At 33.0% G+C, this 19,447-nt stretch overlaps 1 protein-coding gene across 6 annotated transcripts in view; it reads left to right on the forward strand.

The window, feature by feature from the left end:
• Positions 1-16,614, forward strand: part of LOC123548347 (breast cancer anti-estrogen resistance protein 1-like) — a 73,594-nt gene extending 56,980 nt beyond the window's left edge. For 5 of the 6 annotated variants that reach the window (XM_045335539.2, XM_045335538.2, XM_045335542.2 and 2 more), the window contains one exon: positions 13,003-16,614. In XM_045335539.2, coding sequence (XP_045191474.2) covers positions 13,003-16,044 — 3,042 coding nt within the window. In that variant the 3' untranslated portion in view covers positions 16,045-16,614. Of the gene's footprint in view, positions 1-11,993; positions 12,258-13,002 lie in introns of those variants that run through there. The other variant, XM_045335545.2, reaches the window with a different exon arrangement.
• Positions 16,615-19,447: the final 2,833 nt, after the last annotated feature.

Below are 19,447 nucleotides of genomic sequence, written 5' to 3' on the forward strand. Positions count from 1 at the left end.
GAAAAAGAACTGACCTGATTTTTGTACAAAATATAATATGGAAATGAAGGTAAATGTACACTTCTTAACAAGGGAAGATTGTCTCAGATGTCAAACAGTATACTTCAGAAGCAGTGTCAAATTTAAACCAAGAGTACAAACTTCATTTAATACTTTCTAGAGAACGTTAGGTACATTATATATGAAAAGAGACCATGATCTTTCTATTTCATTGAATACTTGTATATAAATATTTCTTTATTTTCTTGTTAGAATTGATGCATTTTATATAATTTTATTGAATGCCTTTATGCAATAACATCTAATTATAGAAAGGAAGCATTTCTTGATAAAATATTATTTATAATTATTTGGTATAAGGTGATCTCGACCCATTATTTTCTTAATTATATAAATCAGTGTAAAATTAGATATAATGCTGATTATTTCTGAGAACAATACAAGTAACCAATATGCCACTCTCAAGAGTAATGTGTGAACAAGGTGAACTTTGATCGAGAGTGGACATTGATTATATTGGAAGTGTGCTGTATGGTCAATGTTGACTCAGACTGACCATTGTTGACCGCCTCTGCCCAAGTGGGACCCAGTGCACACAGTGCAGATAATAATGGTTATAGATTTGATTTTCACTAATTGCTGGTGTTTATGGCTTCAAGGGAAATATGACACATGTGATGTTGACGGCATTTACAGACCCGTTTATGGTCAATTTATTCAATCATTTCCAACATGGTCATGGAACAACCTGAACAAAGGCAGAAAATGACCATCATTGAGAAAGTTTGATGAATTCAAGAGATGAAATTACAGCAATTTCAAATATTTTCGACCACTTGTAATGAAGAATTCCAATTTCCTATGAAGGGAAATATGAGGTTGTTACTGAAAAATGATACCAAGTTTGTTGATGAAATCTATGGTAATGGTGCAATAACATGAAACGGGACACTAATTTTTAGACTGTCGCAGAAATTGGAAGACCTTTCTTCAGACAATTAAGTGACAAAATGTGAATGTCCAGGAGGATAACTACTCACAAAGTCTTTGTTTTTATTGCCCAGTTGATACTTTTAATAATCAGTTGTAGCCTTTGATGATCACATGGCCTCAGTCTATTGTCATCAGACTCACTAAGAAGCTTGACAGAGTGACATCTGTGTCTTAAAGAAGCTTTATGATTTTGTGATCTGTCTTCATGAATGAGTAAATTTAGAAAATACCCACTTGGCAGAGATTTATCTGTGATTGACCATCTTCTTCAAAACAAAATTGAATTCTGAGAAAATTGGCATAAAATTGCTTTGGTGTTTTGGTTTTTATCATTCCCTTTATGGGACTAAAATCATAGAAATGGAAATCAGGAAAGTTCTATCACAGATGCCATTGTTTATATGGCAGGAGAAGTGTGTCCTAGTACAGGGTCCCTTATCTCTATTCAGGGATGATTGACCCTAGAGTAGGGTCAGATCTATAAGAGACGTCTGATAAGGGCAATAAAGGACACTTTTTCTTTAATGTCAGCTGAATTTTCTGATTCCAAAGGAAGAAATTTGCTCCAAAAAAGGTATAATGTCCATGACTTGTACATTTCTTGTGGAAGAAGTCTGGGTGGTGTGTTGGTGAAGGTGACAATCCATACACTTCCCAGTAGGTCAAAGGTTTAAATCCAGTTTTGATCTTGAGGCTGTACTTATAATAAATGAACAAGAGTCGAGAACTGTTTAAGAACTTTGGGTTTTAAACAAATTAAAATTAAAATTTAAAATCTTTGTTGGAAAAAAAAAGAGGGATTGGAGGAAACACGCTTTAAAGTACAGGATCGTGACTGTTTTTTTCTCTCCATATCCTTTTAAAGCAACACAATCTTGGAACAAATTTCATAAGTCTATTCTTCTATTGTGGACTTTCAGATAATTTGTGACCTTCGAAATGAGGACAGTCGATTTATCTTCTTCAGATGTCAATGTCCCCCATTTTTCCCATTAGAATTTGTCCAAACATTGTCTTGAATGTTTACAACCTTATCCCTGTGTTTATTTACCTTGTTATTAATTTCTCCTTTGATCTTTTCTGTATGTTTAGCTGGTTAATTAATCTTTTTTCTTCCTAATTTGGTGACTAAACAGCACTTAGAGAGATGGTAAATAGTATCTTATTTCCAAATTAGGAAAGAAAGATTAACTTCAATATATCTTTTTAATAGTTAATGCCACAAATAGAAAACTGAACACGTTATTTGTCCAAGCTGACTTCACTTAAATTGTTTAAAATGTTTGAACTTGTATGTACAAGTGTTCTAGACTTAATAAAACTGTTATTTTGACATTTTGATGGACACTTTACTTTAAGGAGTTTTGTGCACATGTTAAATTATGGTTTAATAGAAGTTTATAGCCATACCAGGAAATCTGGTGAAATTTAAAATGTATTTGCACCAATCGTGATTTTTTAACACGTAATCCTTAGTCGACCAGTTTCTTGCAGAATATGGACAGAATTCATTATCTTTGCTCTTTGACTGATTGGACTTGACAAGGGCTCTTGAGAGGGTGATCCTCAGTGGGAACTCAAGTTAATACTGCTCGTCTAGTCATCTCTTTTTCTGTTAAAAGTAGTTATTTTTCCTGTTTGTAGAACGATTTGGGAAAAAAAATGCATGAAACAAAGCATAAAAAATTACTAGATTTTTTGGGGTTGAATGATCTTGGAAAAGGCATTTGTCTTGGAGCAGATTCTATCTGTTGGTAACAATAGGAGGCCAGTGAAGTGGTGTTAAAGTGTGACATGATGAATGGTTGATATGACGACCAACTACTGTTTTAAGGGGAGAATTATAGATTTGCCTGATGGGGATTTATTTGTCTTTCCTGCTTTTATCCAGATTGATCAGTGTTTGAAGAGTTTTCAGGCATGTTCATCAATATCCATCTGATTCAACATTTCTTGTGCAAGAAAAAAAAAAACATTTCCTATTTGAACAAGCCGCGGGCTTAGCGCAAAACGGTTGTAACTCCTTCTTTATTTCATATAAGTTACAACCGTTTTGCGCTAAGCAGTCTGTGTTTGATTTATACTTGTTGATATTAAAATCTGGGAGACTTGAATAACATCTTTTTGTTCCTCATTGAAGATTTAGAAGGTATTGATTAAATGTCATGGGTGCTAATATTGGTTCTTGAATAAGGTCATGGTCAAAAATGACATTTTAATCAAGTTTCACTAAACACCAGTCTATAATTTATGTTTTTTTGTTATGAATGTCTGTCCATCTTTCATTTCCTTAGAAATATTAGTAAATTATTCTGGCTCTCTAGCACACACTTTCTGTCAGATGACTTTGCAAAATCTGATTTGATCCAGACCGATAATAACAATACAACTTTTTTAAATGTTTTAACTGTTTTAAGAGGAACTAAGGCTTTGTAAAGTTTATTCTTCCAGCACATTTATTTGCTAGGTCAGTGAGTTGATGATAGTTAGTATGACTTGGATTTATTTTTAGATTTAAAGCACAAGCCAATCTAGTACATTCTGTTCAAGGTTTTTATTTGAAGTATGTTATTTATGGGTTCATATCTGACTGAAAAGAAAATATAGTCTTTCTGGAAGATAAGTATTTCCATAAGATATTGATGGCCATTCAACAAGTACAATATTGGCTTCATACTTACAAAAAATCTTATTAAAGCATATTTATTTGCTTTCACACCAGGGGTGGTCTCAGAATGACCTTGATTTATTACAACAATTTAATGATCCAGTTAATATGATGGTCCTTATATTTTAATCACAATTTTATAGTTTAAACAGACCTGAAAAGCTGAATGAAGATTTTCCAGATGGCCTCCCCTGCGAAAATCAGCTCAGACCATACCTTCCTTGTTTTGTAGCACCTGAATATCATAGAAAAAATATGGAAGCTCCATTCTTGCCATATGGCCAGAGAAAAAAAGCGGTTTGTCTTAATAATAAAGATAAGATTAAATAAACAAAGATTGAAATCATTACATGTGGCACACTTCATGACCATGTGTTAGCTTTCAGTCTAATTGTTGAACTTCATTCTACTGTAAATACAGAGACTTCAGTAAAGCCTAAATTTTGGTAGCGCTTCCTTCGCACCAAACATGGCAAAGGATCAGGCTTTGAAATTGTGAAAATGGCAGCATTTAAAAAAAGGGAAGTAACTGGGTTTTATAAGACCTGTATATAGAGGGTTACATAATTAATTATGCTTAAACTTAAGTCACCATATGACCTAATATTTGTGTCAGTGTGACTTGTAGTTTAATATTGGATCAAATTTAATTGCTCCATATATTTCCTTGCATGGAAAAACAGTCCATAAATATCAGTTTTTTCAAAACATGATAGGCTCATGTGATCTCTTTATTAAGCAGATGGCATATAATGGGTTAGAAGTGGCAGAAAATAAATAACTGCAAAAGATTCTGATTTTACAGCTTTCTTCTAATGTGTTGCCCATAGGGGAGTAAATGTTTTTAAAAGAGGTATATATTTACATAAGGGCTCCCCCAGGAAGTCAAACATGACAGGATAATGATAACAGTCATGTTAATCATGATCCTATCAAATGTTGTTGTTGTATATGATAGCAGTCTTAATGGGTAATAGTGCAGAAAGTATTAAGAAAGTTGCTGAAATAAATTAAGGTATAATATTGTACAATTATCGACTTTTTCATAGGTTGATATCAGGATTTATCAACCCGAAAAGTGGCTCGGTGAATATAACTGACTTTTCGGGTTGATAAATCCTGATATCAACCTATGAAAAAGTCGATAATTGTTTTATTACATGAATAAATGTAAAGTCAGTCTTGTTATTACAATTGTATCTTTAATAAAGAAATAAGGAATAAATTTAGACCAAATCAGGTTGATATTGGTTTTCCAAGCACCTACTTTGATCTATTTTTATTTTCGTACTATTTATAACCCAAGATAAGTTGATATGATATGTACTCATTACTTTTTGAACCGTTTTCAGCCAATCAGAGAAACAGTAGAATACAGTCATGTAATAAAAGAAATTATGTAACATGATAATTACTATGATAATTAATGTAATAATTTACTTTAAGATATTTTGTAATTTTTGAAAAGAAAATGTTTTTCAACCTTTTGGGGAAAGGCATAATTATATAAAATTGTATATATATTTTTGTATTAAGTTACTCTAAATTAGGACAAGAAAAATGTGTAATATTGGAAAAACAAGGATTTAGGTTGAAGGGATTGACATTTGGTTAACATAGACTTTTTTGATGAGTGAAAAATAAATACAACCATCTCTGGCCATTTTGCTGAGTAAGACCCATTTTCATTGTAGAGAAATCTTTTCAGTGCAGTGAAAATTTGTGACCAGAAGCCTGTTAAGTTTGTTATGAATATTAATTGGTGCAGGCATGTGGTTATCTTGTCTGGCTTTCCATTTGACACTAATACTGATTTAAAATAATCAGCCTCTTCTACCAGATTAGGATTGAACATTTAATGGGATTATACAGATAGGGAAAGCCTGTTTAATTCTCTTTATGGCTGTCTAAACTTAGTGTTTATACAATTTTCATTTTCTAAATGAAAATCCAATTCGCAAGAGTATTGCAACTGCCTAATAATTCTAGAGAGAGAAACTTTAGTCAACTGAATATCGTTTTTATAAGTATTTCAATTTTGTAAAAATGGTCTGTTTTGATATTAACCAGTCTGCCTGGATTCTGTACAAAATCTTACTAGTTTATTCAACTTAAATGTGTAGGACAAATTGCTTCAGATACTTTGTCTTCTGTCAAATTGTCACTGAGAACAATATCTGATCAGGTGGTGACTTTTTTCTTTGGTGTTACTTGTTTTTGATGACTCCAAGGCCAACATTTTGAAGATCTATGAATCTTAGTCATATATAACATGGTAATGTCACTTACAGGCAGGTAACAAGTGATTTTATTTTTATTATCTGTTTTCCTCCTGCTTTTTTATGGCTGTTTAAACTGTTTTAATGAATCCTTTTGTTGGTTCAAGCTTCAAGAGTTCCACCCCTTTGTTTTACTGCAGCCATTTGCATTTTATTGAATTTTTAATTATGGAAATTGTAATGGTTGAAATAACTTCATTCAAATGTTGTGGCTCATGTGTCACATTATGTTTTCAAACTCCCACTAAAAAAACAGAATAAAAATATAAAAGTACACTTATACCGTGTTCACACTAGCAAAACGGTTTTATTTTTATCAGGCACTAATTGGCTATAATTGGTATTTGACATTCAAAACCCATCAAAATATAATCTAGTTTGCATCCACACTAGACAAAGAAATGTGGTTTAAATATATACGTTCAATGTTGGAAGTTAACAAATATCTTGCAATAAGCAAAAAAGGTTACAAAAAATTGAGTCTAACAGAAACAAGAAGGGGTCATCAATATTTAAACTTCTGTGTTCATCTAAGAATTTCTGTTCATTCCATCTATTGTCCATTTTGAGCGTCAGCATGACTCCAAATCGCAATTTAATGATTTTGTTTCATCAACAGTCCAGTTACTTTTGCCAGCCACAGCATCAATTGTTTGATACAAAAGAGAAACACATTGTATTCTTCCTCCAAAAGGTAAGATCTGTGGATTTGGGATTGTAAAACCAGTTATAACCCACATTTGCGTTCACATTTGTAAAATAATGTAGCATTACTTTTTAATGTTGTATTAAAACCACCTTCCGAGGTAGTTTTAATGCTACATTACAGAAACCACTTGACCTTTACAAAATTCACGTTTTACACCACATATAGTGTGGACGCAAACGAGTTTAAAAAATAAACCCAAGTTAATGTAGGATTAAAAACGTAGTCTGAACACAGTATTATTTACATACTAATATGTTCATATTGTCAGCTGCGTGAAAGGAATTTCATATATGAAATCAATTTTATCTTAATCTTTTTGAAATGTTGCATTCTTTTGACAGGAATGAAAGTGAGTGATGGGCATGTAGGATGGTTGATGTATCTTTAAGATTTATGACATAGTTATAATGGTCTATTCATATAGATATAAACACCTTTTTACATTGTGCAAAAATTAAAATTTGCATAAAAGTTTGTGCTGCGTAATATAATTATATTGTGCAATATTGTACATATTTGATTGGTTGTTTCCTGTTTTTGTGGTATTTATGAATTTATATTTTGAAATGTTTTTTTGTCATTTGTGGACACTGCATGAATTTTAGAAAGGATCATTTCTATTTTATGATGTATTTGAAATTACAGTAGTTATTACATTCAAATTAGGTTGTTCAAACTTCGATTTGCCTACTCATTGCAGTACAGAAGGGAGTTTTATGACCTCTAACCTGCTTCGTGACTAGTTGGGGTTTCAAGTCTTGTTGAGGAAGTAGAATTCTTTCATATGGGTATGCCATCTGGCTGGCTGGCAAATGTTCAGTTGTTCTACCTAGGTTCAGGCCCTCGTCTGAGAAAAAAATCTGTGGGAGAACTTTAGGTCTTTCACCACCATTTAATAAGCTGAAAAGTCACTATGCGGCTGAACTGTTTTGATATCTTAAAGATAAAGGTAAAATCAAATTTTATAACCACAGAACTCAACCAAGCAAAATGGTAGCAGACTCATACTTTTTTTCAAAACCATGGAAACTTCAACAAACCTTTTAAAAGTGTAACTGAATACAGATTTGATGGTGAATTTCAAACCTTCTCTCAGATTTGTTGAAGGTTTTTCTATAGCCTTACGAGAGAAACAGCACCATTTAAATATAATATGAATGTTAATTGGCTCGGCTTACATTGTCTTGTCTGCAATAAAAAAATACAGATATTCTCAGGTGGTAAATGCACTTTATTTACATAATTTTCTTTATATGCATAACACAAATCTTTGTACATTCAAATCAAGGGAATTATTTTGTCATTTGTTCAAAAAGCTTTACCACAGACTTTCCTTTGATGAAATGTTTGATTCAGGTTTTATTTGAACTTACCTACTATTAAATGACACTATCAAAGGTTAAAGGAGGTACCAGATTGAATTTATACTTTTTACATGTTTTATTTTTATTACAAGATATAAAGATTGATTAAATCAGTAAGGTTATCGGTTTCTCATCAGTTTGAAATAGGTACTTATCAATCTGATAGAGGACCTGGGAAAAATTTGATGAGTAACAAGATATTTTCTGGACAGGTAATAAGTTTGAGTAGATAAATGATAGGTAAACTTTTGGAGACATCATAACATTATTTACATTTTGGATTAAACTTTTGGAAATCGTCTAAACCTGGTTCGACAAAAAGCACAGTTGAAAATCATTGAAAAACTACAATATTTGTGTTCAAAACCACATTTTTTCCTTCCTGAATGAATCGGATATCATGGTACATGAGATTTTGTAAATTATTAGTTATTTGACCACATTAACACATTTTTCTTAATGAAATTGACGTCAGTGATTTTTCGGAGTTTACACTTCATTAGTAATGTCAATAATGATATATAGCAAACATTAGCCAGTTCATTCCTCCTTCAGGCCACATAAATAGTTGTGCACTCCCACCTTATAACTGAAATTTAATTGATATTTAACGAATTAGTGTTTCTTTCATTAAATTTTAACTCACTGTCACCATGACCCGGGGGGGGGGGGGGGGGGGGATGGTCAACAGATAGTTGTTTTGACTACTGTTCCATCATCATAAGACATTCTTCAGTTTGACTATATATAAGAAGTTTTGCCCATCCCAGATATTTTTATCACAATTCTGGTTCGATCAGTGTAACTTTTTACCACTGGCCTTATTCAACGATGCACGCTAGATTGGGATGGGGCAGCACAGCAGTTGGAAGTCAGACTGCCGCATCACTCTTGAAGCAAGCTTTGTTCCCTGGTTAGGCCTGGTTCATCTTAATCAGTTGAATTTTTGTTCATGTCTGTTGAGAGACGCTTTTAAAAAATAATTAAACAACACTGTCTTATAACTTTTGAGTTTTTGTTACTTACTCCTTTTGTTAAAGTACGGTTAAATCTTTGGTTGAGCCAATAAGATTACTGTGTACTGTAAAGAAAAATGTTATTATTCAGTGATTAAAGTATTTCGAGACAAAAATAGACTGAGTACTGTGGTATTATAGCATATTTATCTAAGATACGTGTTTTGTGAGGTTTTTCACAGCTTGAGGTTTTGCAAACCCTGCAGACAAGCTGAAGGCATTACACTTTTATCAGTTAAAATCATCCCACAAAACCAAAGTATAGATGTCAGTCAGTGAGTTATTTTCGGAATGTTCCAAGAATAGAAACTGTGTTAGTCTGTAGGTATCTGAGTGTTGGTTCATACCACGTTTACAATGAACCACGTTATAACACTTATATTTGGTTTTATTTAGAATTTAAGTAACTTTTTCTGTATGCTTAAAATTTATTGTGTTATGTTAATATTCTGTTTATATTAAAGGCCAATCCTAGTTTTAACTAACTTTTTTCATCTAAACTACGCTTTGGTACTTGTATATATGTTAAAACTGTTGTATGATAAGGTGAAGAAATTCCAGCCCAATTGATATAGAAATTTTCCTGTATAATGCACACCAAATATCAGTCAGATTGTCGGAAGCCCACTATCCAGAATCTCTGCCACTTTTCAGTTTCATGATCTTAATTAATCCATTTTACATTTGAAATGATAATAATTGTTTAAAATTTTAATGTTAACAAACTTATAATAAGACATTTCGAAGGTTATAGAAATTTTTAATTTTTTCGAAAACAACTTCAGAGAAAATATAATTTAATTGTGTGAACAGGGTCTTGCTGTGTGAATACCGTGTCACGAGACACAGCATGATGCATTTCATATGATCATGATGTTGCAAATTTTTATTCCACTTCAAAATCTGACATAATTACTTCACTTTCTGACTTTCTCGACAGTTTCTACAGACAATGCGTGCATTATTAAATTGAAATATTCTGATGATTTAGGGAATTTAAAATGAAGTTCTGAAGCCAACTTGCTGATAAGCCATACCTACGTCTTTCCACCTCAAATCATAATTCAAGAACCATTTCATAAAATTTGTTTAGGTACAGTTTTATTTTCATTGCTAATTTACCTGTAAATTTCAATATCTTCTTTGCTTTCAACTAAAACTTCTTTTCACAAAAAAGCAAGTGATGTATCATTAATGACAGGGTGATATATTTATGATAGGGTGATATGTTTTCATGTTAGTATAAATAATACTTAGTTAGGATATCGGATTGTACCAGATTTATTATATTACCCTTGGTAACCTTTAAGTGACCACTTATTTTCTGTTGACATTTTAGTCACTGGGAGGAACAAAATTGGTGTAATTTGGTATTAAATTGTACAAAATACTTCATAAGTAGATGGTCAAGCAAGTTTGAATGGTGTTTAATATCCTGTTTTGCTAGGGAAAATGATGATTATAGTTAATTATTAAGGAATAATTTAGAATGTAAGGGTACTTTCTATACAATTTTTAGCTTTTTATTCATTTCAATGACTTTCCCCCAGAATGCTAATTGTAAACTGTGACAACATATGGCAGATGACCAGTGTGGTCAGTGCTGAAGGGTTTTCTGACTGACCTTTATTATCACCCTCATCATTGTATGATAATCACCTCATCACTTTTATCTGTTTGGTGATAATTCATTCAACAAAAGACTTGTGAATGTATGCCACACATGGCAGTAATCTAATCATGAAGCTGTTAAATGGTTTTACATGCAAGCATGGAAATTTTCTATTACATATCTTGAAAAACAGCAAAAAAAAAAAAAAAAAAAAAGAGAGAAAAAAAAATCAACAGATTTAGTTGAAGGATCATTATACAACATTAAAGATATTGGCTAGGATGTACAACAAAAGATTGTTTTTGTTTTTTTTCATTTACCACTTATTTCTATTCTCATATGCTAGCTATCTTAAAGCTTCAGAGGTTTTTGCAGTATAGTTTAAAAACATAACTAGATTTGTGCTCTTTAGTATCAATGGGCAAGTCCGTTTTTTTTCTGCACATGATAATTGTGCACTGAAACTGCCATTGATCATTCTTTGATCACATCTGTTGGTTCACACCCATGACAGCAAAGGTCTCAGTAAATCATAGAGAAAATTACTACATTGCAGGACAAGTGCTGCTGTCCCCTGAATTCAGATATTCCTTGGGACCAAAAGGGGTCCATATATCACTGAAAGACCCCTTGCAGTAACTTTAGCACTAGCACCCTAGCTTCCTTTTCCTCACATCTTATACCCACAGAAAACAGCACGGCAAGATATTGGGTGTTAATACACAGCTGAAAAATTCACGCACTCTAACTTAGACAAACTCCCTTATTCTCCTGACATGCCGCCCATGCATATCCTCCCGCTGTGGCAGATGTGACAGTGAATCATGCAGTCCCATGCTGCTAATTCTTTTTTGAAATTTCCCATTAAATGATGTTTTGCTTATCTATTTAAATCCTGATCAAATAGCACAGTCATTGTTGCCCAGGAAATAGATTTTCCCATTAAAATCATAGATACTGGATGAATTGAATTATTTGAATGATTATGTCATATTTACAGCTATTGAGTTCTTCACTGTTCATTTCTTCACTATTCAGTCCTTCACTGTTCAGTTCTTCACTATACAGTTCTTCACTGAAAGAAAAAAATATTAGCGATGATTTTCTTGCTTCTTCAAACTTTTTTAAGTACACCCTGCTTGACAAGAGCTTAGGACTAAATTACAGTTGTTCAGTAAATTTTCAGTGTTGAAATTACTTTTCACGGTGAACCAGCATATAAACTGTATAAATTTTATTTAATGTTGACCGTTTAATCTTTTCACAGAACAGTTTCTGGATAACGTTTTTGTATGATTGGCATATTGTCAGAAAAATTGAGTCATTTGGTTTAATTATATTAATGTGGGTTCAATTTTCCCCGTCAACTGGACTTATTGAGAAATGGAAATTAGCTTAACTTTAATTGCCGAGAGAGGGGGAAAAATATTGTGGAGCTTAGAAAACCACAGTCTGCGCCTAGTGTTTAGTCACTTTGTCATGAGCAAGTCGGTGCAAAATATTGATGGGAAGTGCATGTGTTTTTGAAGATTGAAAAATATGAAATTTGAAATTTGGATTTTTGTTGGATTTATTGTGTACAAATAGGACACTGGATACACTTTCACAAAAGAGAGGTATTGTAATAGTTTATGACAAGTAATTGTTAAAAGGTTTTCTTGTGGGGACAAAAATGGGAAATGAAAAATAACAAACAATCTTGTCATAATAGGTTTTTAACATAATTATTATCATGACCTTCGTAGAAAAAAAATGAGGAACAAAGAAATCTCGTGAGTCATGTGGTGAAGACGTAAATCGTCAAATGATTTCCTATATATTGTGTTTTAACAATGATTTTATTGTGCTTGTAAGATAAAAAAAATGCAAAAATGATAAAAGTTTCTCAGTATGCTATAGGCCATTCAAATATACATACTAAATTTTTTTTAGCTATCTCATGAAAGAGAAGTGACATTTAAGTTTTACATAAACTATTAACTGATGATTCACCCTGCGGTCAGTTTTTACAGGTCCAGGTCCACCTTTATTTCATGTTCAGTGTTTGTCTCTACGTTGCTAGTTTGATGCGGAATTTTGTTTTCTGTTGTTGTTGTTTTTGTGTCTTTCGTATTGTCAGCAATTATAATACAAGAATGTTTACGCAAAAGGTTTTAAAGATTGGATGTTTAGTGTTTTGTTTGTAATGAAATCTTTTAAACTTCAAAAATGTCTAATTCATTTTGTTTTAATCTGTATTAAGTAATCCTGCTGAGTTTTAAGTACATTACATGTTATGATTAAATTCAAAATGTTAAACATTCAAAGTAATATTGCTTTCCTTACTGTTTAAGATTTAAGTGTGTCTTTATGTATTTTCAGGTGGTGACACCAAATCGTCACGGAGATTTATTTATGTATGAACAACCTCGTGGAGATCAGCCAGACTACGATGTTCCTCCAACACGATACCAAGGTGTGAACGGCAACATGTATAATGCAACTGGTAGCAACCATTCATCAAGAGAAGATCTTCTCAATGCGTCTGCCTCCAGTTTCGAGCAGTCATTTTATGACACGCCACCACAGGGCCGAAGTTTTAATAGATCTCAAGATTTAAGTATGTACGATACTCCTCCGTCTCACCTACATCTGGATCCATATGATATACCATCTGGATCGGTTAGGACTAGTCTTTCATCTAAGTTCTCGGATGAATCAATGAGTTTATCTAGTGGTTTGTCAAACAGCAAATCGAATCCACCCAGTATGTGTGATTCTGCGCGATCTAGTATGGACATTTCTCCTATGGATATGTACGATGTTCCGCCCTCACAACGAGAACGTGAAGCAAGAGATGCAAAAGCAGCGTTATATCCCATCCGATCCTCAAAGGATTCGGGACTTGATATGTATGATTCTCCACCTAAAGTAAAGTCTCCACCCTCTATGCTTGATGATTATGATGTACCAAAATTGGCTGCTATAAACAGTGAAAGAGACAGTCAGTTCAGAAATTTGAAAATTCCGCGATCTGAGCCATCAAGTCCAGGAGATTTTCTTGAAGATTATGATGTTCCTAAAAAGTCACCATTTGCTCTAAGCATGATGGGACAGAAGAGTTTATCACGTGAATTAAAGTCGGACATTTCTCAGTCTGACATTGAAGACTATGACGTCCCAAAACAGAGTCCTCATCCCGTTGTAGGAAAACCACCAATTGCAGCGAAAACAAAAAGACACAAATCAAATTCCATCGGATCTCTGCTAGATGACTATGACACTCCGCAAAGCCGGGTACCTGTAAATGTCACAAAGGATGATCTCTTCACAGCTTTTCGTACTAAAGAAAACTTCGATCAGGGGATTGATGACAATATGAATGACTATGATGAACCTGATGCTCAGACTTCGGAAAATGTGGAAGAAAAACCAAAATTGCAACGTCAAGAACATGCTGTTGATGATCTTTATGACTCACCAAAAAATAATGCCCCTGTGAAAAATATGACAAAGGAGTTTTCATCTTTGTCTGTAAATACACCTAAAGAACCTCTTGGTGTTTATGATATCCCACCCCAAGTGACGAGAGACTCTGTGATTTCATCAAAATCAGATTCTTCGGATAGTAATGAAGGAAACAATCGGTTGTCCACGTGTAGTACAGATTCTAGAGGCTCAGATATACCGATATATGATGAGTTGCCGCTTGAATTAGATGCAGCAAACGATCTGGTCATAAAACTGCAGCAGGATGTGCAAAAGGCAGTGAATAGATTCAGTACTTTTGTGCATAGTTCATGGAGAAAGAAAGATAATTTAGAACTCAAGTTGTATGATATCAAAACAGCGTGTTTAAATGTAGAAGAAAAACTTGGTGAGTTTGTGGAATTTGGGCAAGGAACATTAGCTAACTCAGCAAAATTGTCAGATAGAAAGCTGATCAATAAACTTAGCAAGTATCTGATACCGCTTCAGCAAGCGCTTCAGCAAATGAGAGTGTCGATAAAGCATCTGGATGATGTTGATTGGCGGGTTTCTAGATTAAATGCAAGCGAATCACCAAAAAAGGATGATTTAGGAATAATTGCCTCGTTAACTAAAGATCTTACCAGTGATGTACGTAAACTAGCTTCTTTCATACAAGGTAATTCTTCTCTACTTTTCAAACGTGCCAAAGACTTTAACAGAAGCTCAAGAAATTCAGATCATTCCATGCCAACAACTCCAGTGGGGAAACCCCCAATTAATCGTAAACCAGCACTGCCCACAAAAACATTAAATATTGGGACACCTGTCCAGGCACGACCACTTCCTGCGCCTCCACCGACAGAACGGCCGTTACCGCCAACTCCAACAGACAAAAAGTCACATGAGTTTGGATTCAGTGGACCAGATATCAAACGGCTCTCTGGAGATTTTTCAAACAAAAGGAATTCAGGAGAATTCAAACATTGGTCTGGAGAGATTCAGGTCAAAAGATTGTCTGTTGAAAGAAACACTGAAAGTGACAGAAGTTCATATAAAACAGAAGATCTCATACAGGAATATGATTACGTTGAGTTAGAAGAAGATAAAACAAATGAGAAAGAGAGAGAAAACTCTCCATCTGTAAATAAATTATCTTCAGACTTGAATGATAATTTGAAAGGACCAGAAATGAAAGTAAATGATTCTTATGAGAAAGAGATGGAAAAAACATTAGATGAAATTGATGGAGTTAATATATACTCAGATGATTCTGGTGGTACCTTGAAAAGGGACACAAAAACGAAAGAAATTGAAAACTTTGAAACTGTTCAAAACGAGTCTGAATCTGAACACGATACCGGAACTCTGAAGAGGAGACCTGAGAATGAAAGTATGCTAGAAAACACTGAAAATAGCACAGGTACTTTGAAAAGACAAGATCAACTAAGTGAAACGAAAGAGGAAGAAAACTCTACTGTTAATGAGAATAAACCAGAAACAGCTGACGTACCTGAGCATGATAACGAACCAACAAAACTGCAACCTCTTGATTTTGAGGATAAGCAGGTGTTGGCCTTCTATGGGGAACAGCTTGACACTCATTCTACGCTTCTTACTAACTCTATTGATGCTTTCTTTGCGTGTATTGAGAACAGTGAAGCCCCGAAAGTGTTCATTTCTCACAGTAAATTTGTTGTTGTTTCGGCACATAAACTTGTATACATCGGTGATAGTTTACATAGAAATATAAAACACAGTGTTGTCCGAAGCAAGATTATTCAGTGTGCAAATATTTTATGTGACAATTTAAAATCGACTGTAACAGCAACGAAAACAGCAGCATTACAGTACCCATCAGTGCCGGCGGTCCAAGAAATGGTTGACAGGGTGGTTGCTGTGTCTCATTCTGCTCGAAACCTAAAACTGCTTGTTGCCCAAGCGGCAAAATTGTAGATTAGTGCTAAATTGTTTATTCTTCTCTCACTCTTGTTAAAATTGTTATTTTTTTCATTTATGAGATCGTTCATGAAAGAGCAGTAAGTAGAAGTTTCACTTATTCATTGTATTTAATTGTGTAACATTTAATTTTGTGAAATGAAATATCGCTGTGATCCAAAGATTTATTTTTTATTGTGCCATGTGTTGTAAACATGTCATACACACTATTTACTTTGTATATAACTGTTGTCATACTATTTTCTTGTTTGAACAAGTAGTTCCATGTAGATATTACATATTTAAATGTTTTGTTCAAAGAATACAAGCTTTTTGAGTATATAAAAGGCAACTTCTTTATTCACAGTGCTACAAGTACATGTATATTGGAAGTCATAAATATGATATGAGAAACAGAGTCATTGCTTATGTTTTAATGGATAAATGCTGTTGCACCTGAAAAACGCATTATCACAAATGCTTGTGAAACATAACACTACAGAGACCTGTGGGTAATTTGTTCTTTTCTTAGAACATTTATATGAACAGGGAAAAGAAATAGAAAGAAAGGTTTTTTTTTGTTTTTTTTCAATCATGGTTTTTGCTTTGTTTTGCTTTTGTCATGTCATCTTGATGGTGAAGTTATCCAGATTTGATGTTGTGTTCTGTAATTTCGAAGTTCACTTTCGCAGAACAAAGAAAATTGGATAGTGCTTAATAAATATTTATTACTGATATATGCCATACCATTACCAGCACAATTGAATTAATTGCTAAATTTTTCTATGATTTTCACATTGAATCAGTAAGTAGACTGATGGTATATAATTATGCATTATCAATCAAAAAGACAAAACTACCATAGGATTTTATTTATAAAGCAAGGCTTTATAGTAACCTCCAGTAAATGAAGGTAATCCCAAAGTCAAGAAATACATTTTTCACCAATTCCAAGTTCACAGTTCCCAACTGATGAACAATTTTTAGGATTTTTTGTTTTTACAAGTTTACATAGAGCTCTAGTTTTGCTACGTAAGTGTTCATATGTACTTCAGTAAGCAAACAACAGCAGCACATTTTAAGTGTTATCCAACAAAATTCTTCAAAAATGTATACATACATTAAAATGCGTTATGTTGATTTTCTATTTTTCCCAATTAAGACAGCTTATATATATATTTTCCAAATTTAACTGGTGTTGGTGGCTTTCTCAAAATGATAATAAAAGGCCTTTAAAATCTGATAAATATAGTTTTATAAAGTAAAACAAATATATATATTGTAATTCCCTGTAAATTAAGATTTGTTAGGAATGAATTTAGATCCAGGTTTGAAAAGTACAGTCACCTTTAATAGTACTGGTACCAATACGAATATGAAAAATTGAAGAAGAAAAAAGGATTATGTCCTCTGAAAACAAGGGTCATACAGCCAATAGACCATGTGGAATCTCTTGGTGGGGAATATGCAAATAGAAAGAATTCTTGAGGAAGGTGGGAGGCAAAGTTTGGTGTCCAAAATTGAAATAATGTCATTAGTTGGATATGAATTTTATAGCAATTAATTCATTTGTGCTTTTTCATAAGAGGACAAAAGTTTACATTGTTAATATTATCCGAATGCACTTGAAAGTTTAATATGTTATCTGTGTTTAAAGTCACTAAGTGGTTCATCCCTGTACATTTTCATTTACATTTGACATGGCCTTTCAAAGGTTACATATTTTTTTGCCATGAGAAACATATGCATTGCTTATATATTAAGAATTTAAGACTATTTTCACTGTGCTTAACTGGCACAATGACACTATTTAGTTCCCTGTTTTGTCTGTGAAAAACCAATCCTATACACAAACCACAAATTATTTTGAATAGTATTACGAAAGAAAAATATAGCTGTACTTTAAATATTTTGTGGTATATTACATGTAATTAGTTTGGCTCATCTAATCCTGTTAAAGGCTGAAAGCCCTAAATGATAAGTGAAAGTTAAGATCAGCTTGTCTGAGCTTTAAATAAAGGAAACACATCTATGGTAATGTTTTATCAACAGTGCTAAGAAACAAAAAAGATTTTGTAGTCATTGAACATTTTTTTATGTCCTTGTATATTGGATAAGCTGTAATGTCTAAATTGTTATGAAATTGGCCAAAAAAATGCAGATCTTTTAGACAAGGTATATACTTAGCTGTTATCATATCAGTGACTTACGGTACAGAAGTCATATTGACCTGGATGACCAGGACATAGACATATATTTAACCATAGTAAGAACAGTATGAATTAAGTACTAGATTATGGTCCCTCACCTTGTCTGTAATTTTCTGTATATTTGGCATTTGAGCTATAAATAAGTAAAAAAAAATATTATTTTTGAAATTACCTTACCAGGTAAATGTAATCACAGAAAATTAAATTTATCATTATCGTTTTCTATCATGGCAATGATTTTATGTAATATGCTGGCTAACCCATACCATGCTGGACACGGTTGATTCTGTCTTTGCGACCAGTGTAGATCATGATCAGCCTGCACATCCATGCAGTCTGATCAAGATCTGCACTGTCCACCATTCAGTCAGTATCTTTTTGGTAAGCACCCCTTTTAACAGTTAATGGTACTGTCCAAATTAAAAGATGGACAAGTTCATTATAGAAATATAGCAGGGTATGGGTTAACAAGTTAATATATCTGAAAGTAGTATCAATATATAAGTAATTTTACAGTTACAGCCCTTATAAAGTAATACAAAATTTTTACTACAGTTGCCTCCCCATTTGTACTAAGGCAGATGTTAAAATATCTTCGCCTCGCCAATAAATTCTTTGTAAATTTATATGTTATCTTAATTTAATGTTTAGCTTTCTCATTGTTGCAACATGATGCAGAGAATGTGTATTTCACATTAGAAAGATGTCTAAAAATATAGATATTTTTGAAAAAAAAATATTTGTTTGTCTTGTTTGTGCCCTTGGAATATGTGCGTGTCAAAACCAGGTTTTGAATGTCCTTGAAAATAACTGTAGATATAAAACAAGTTATAATGCATGCATTCTCATGCCTCGATTTCTTTCATAAAGTACACTCCTCAAAACAATTTAAGTAAATAAAATGACAATATTTTATGTACATTTTAAGAGTGTCTCAATCTGACATTCAGAATCGTAATAACCAGAAATGCTTTCATTTATTTGACAAGCAAGTCTCCTAATGCTTCAAATTCTAAACCTTGAAACAGTCCTAGGCATATGAATCAAGTCTAAAAATGGATTGAATATTTTTCTGTCCATAACATTGGAAACAGGTTTTTTCTCTTGGTTACTTGTCACTGCTAGAAAAAAAGATATAATAATTTACAATGCATATAGCATTTTAAAATGTATATAACATTGCCAGACTAACCTCTTACTTGCTTATACTG

The sequence above is a fragment of the Mercenaria mercenaria genome, chromosome 6, assembly GCF_021730395.1.
Source record: "Mercenaria mercenaria strain notata chromosome 6, MADL_Memer_1, whole genome shotgun sequence".
In the NCBI taxonomy this organism is placed as follows: Eukaryota; Metazoa; Mollusca; class Bivalvia; order Venerida; family Veneridae; genus Mercenaria; species Mercenaria mercenaria.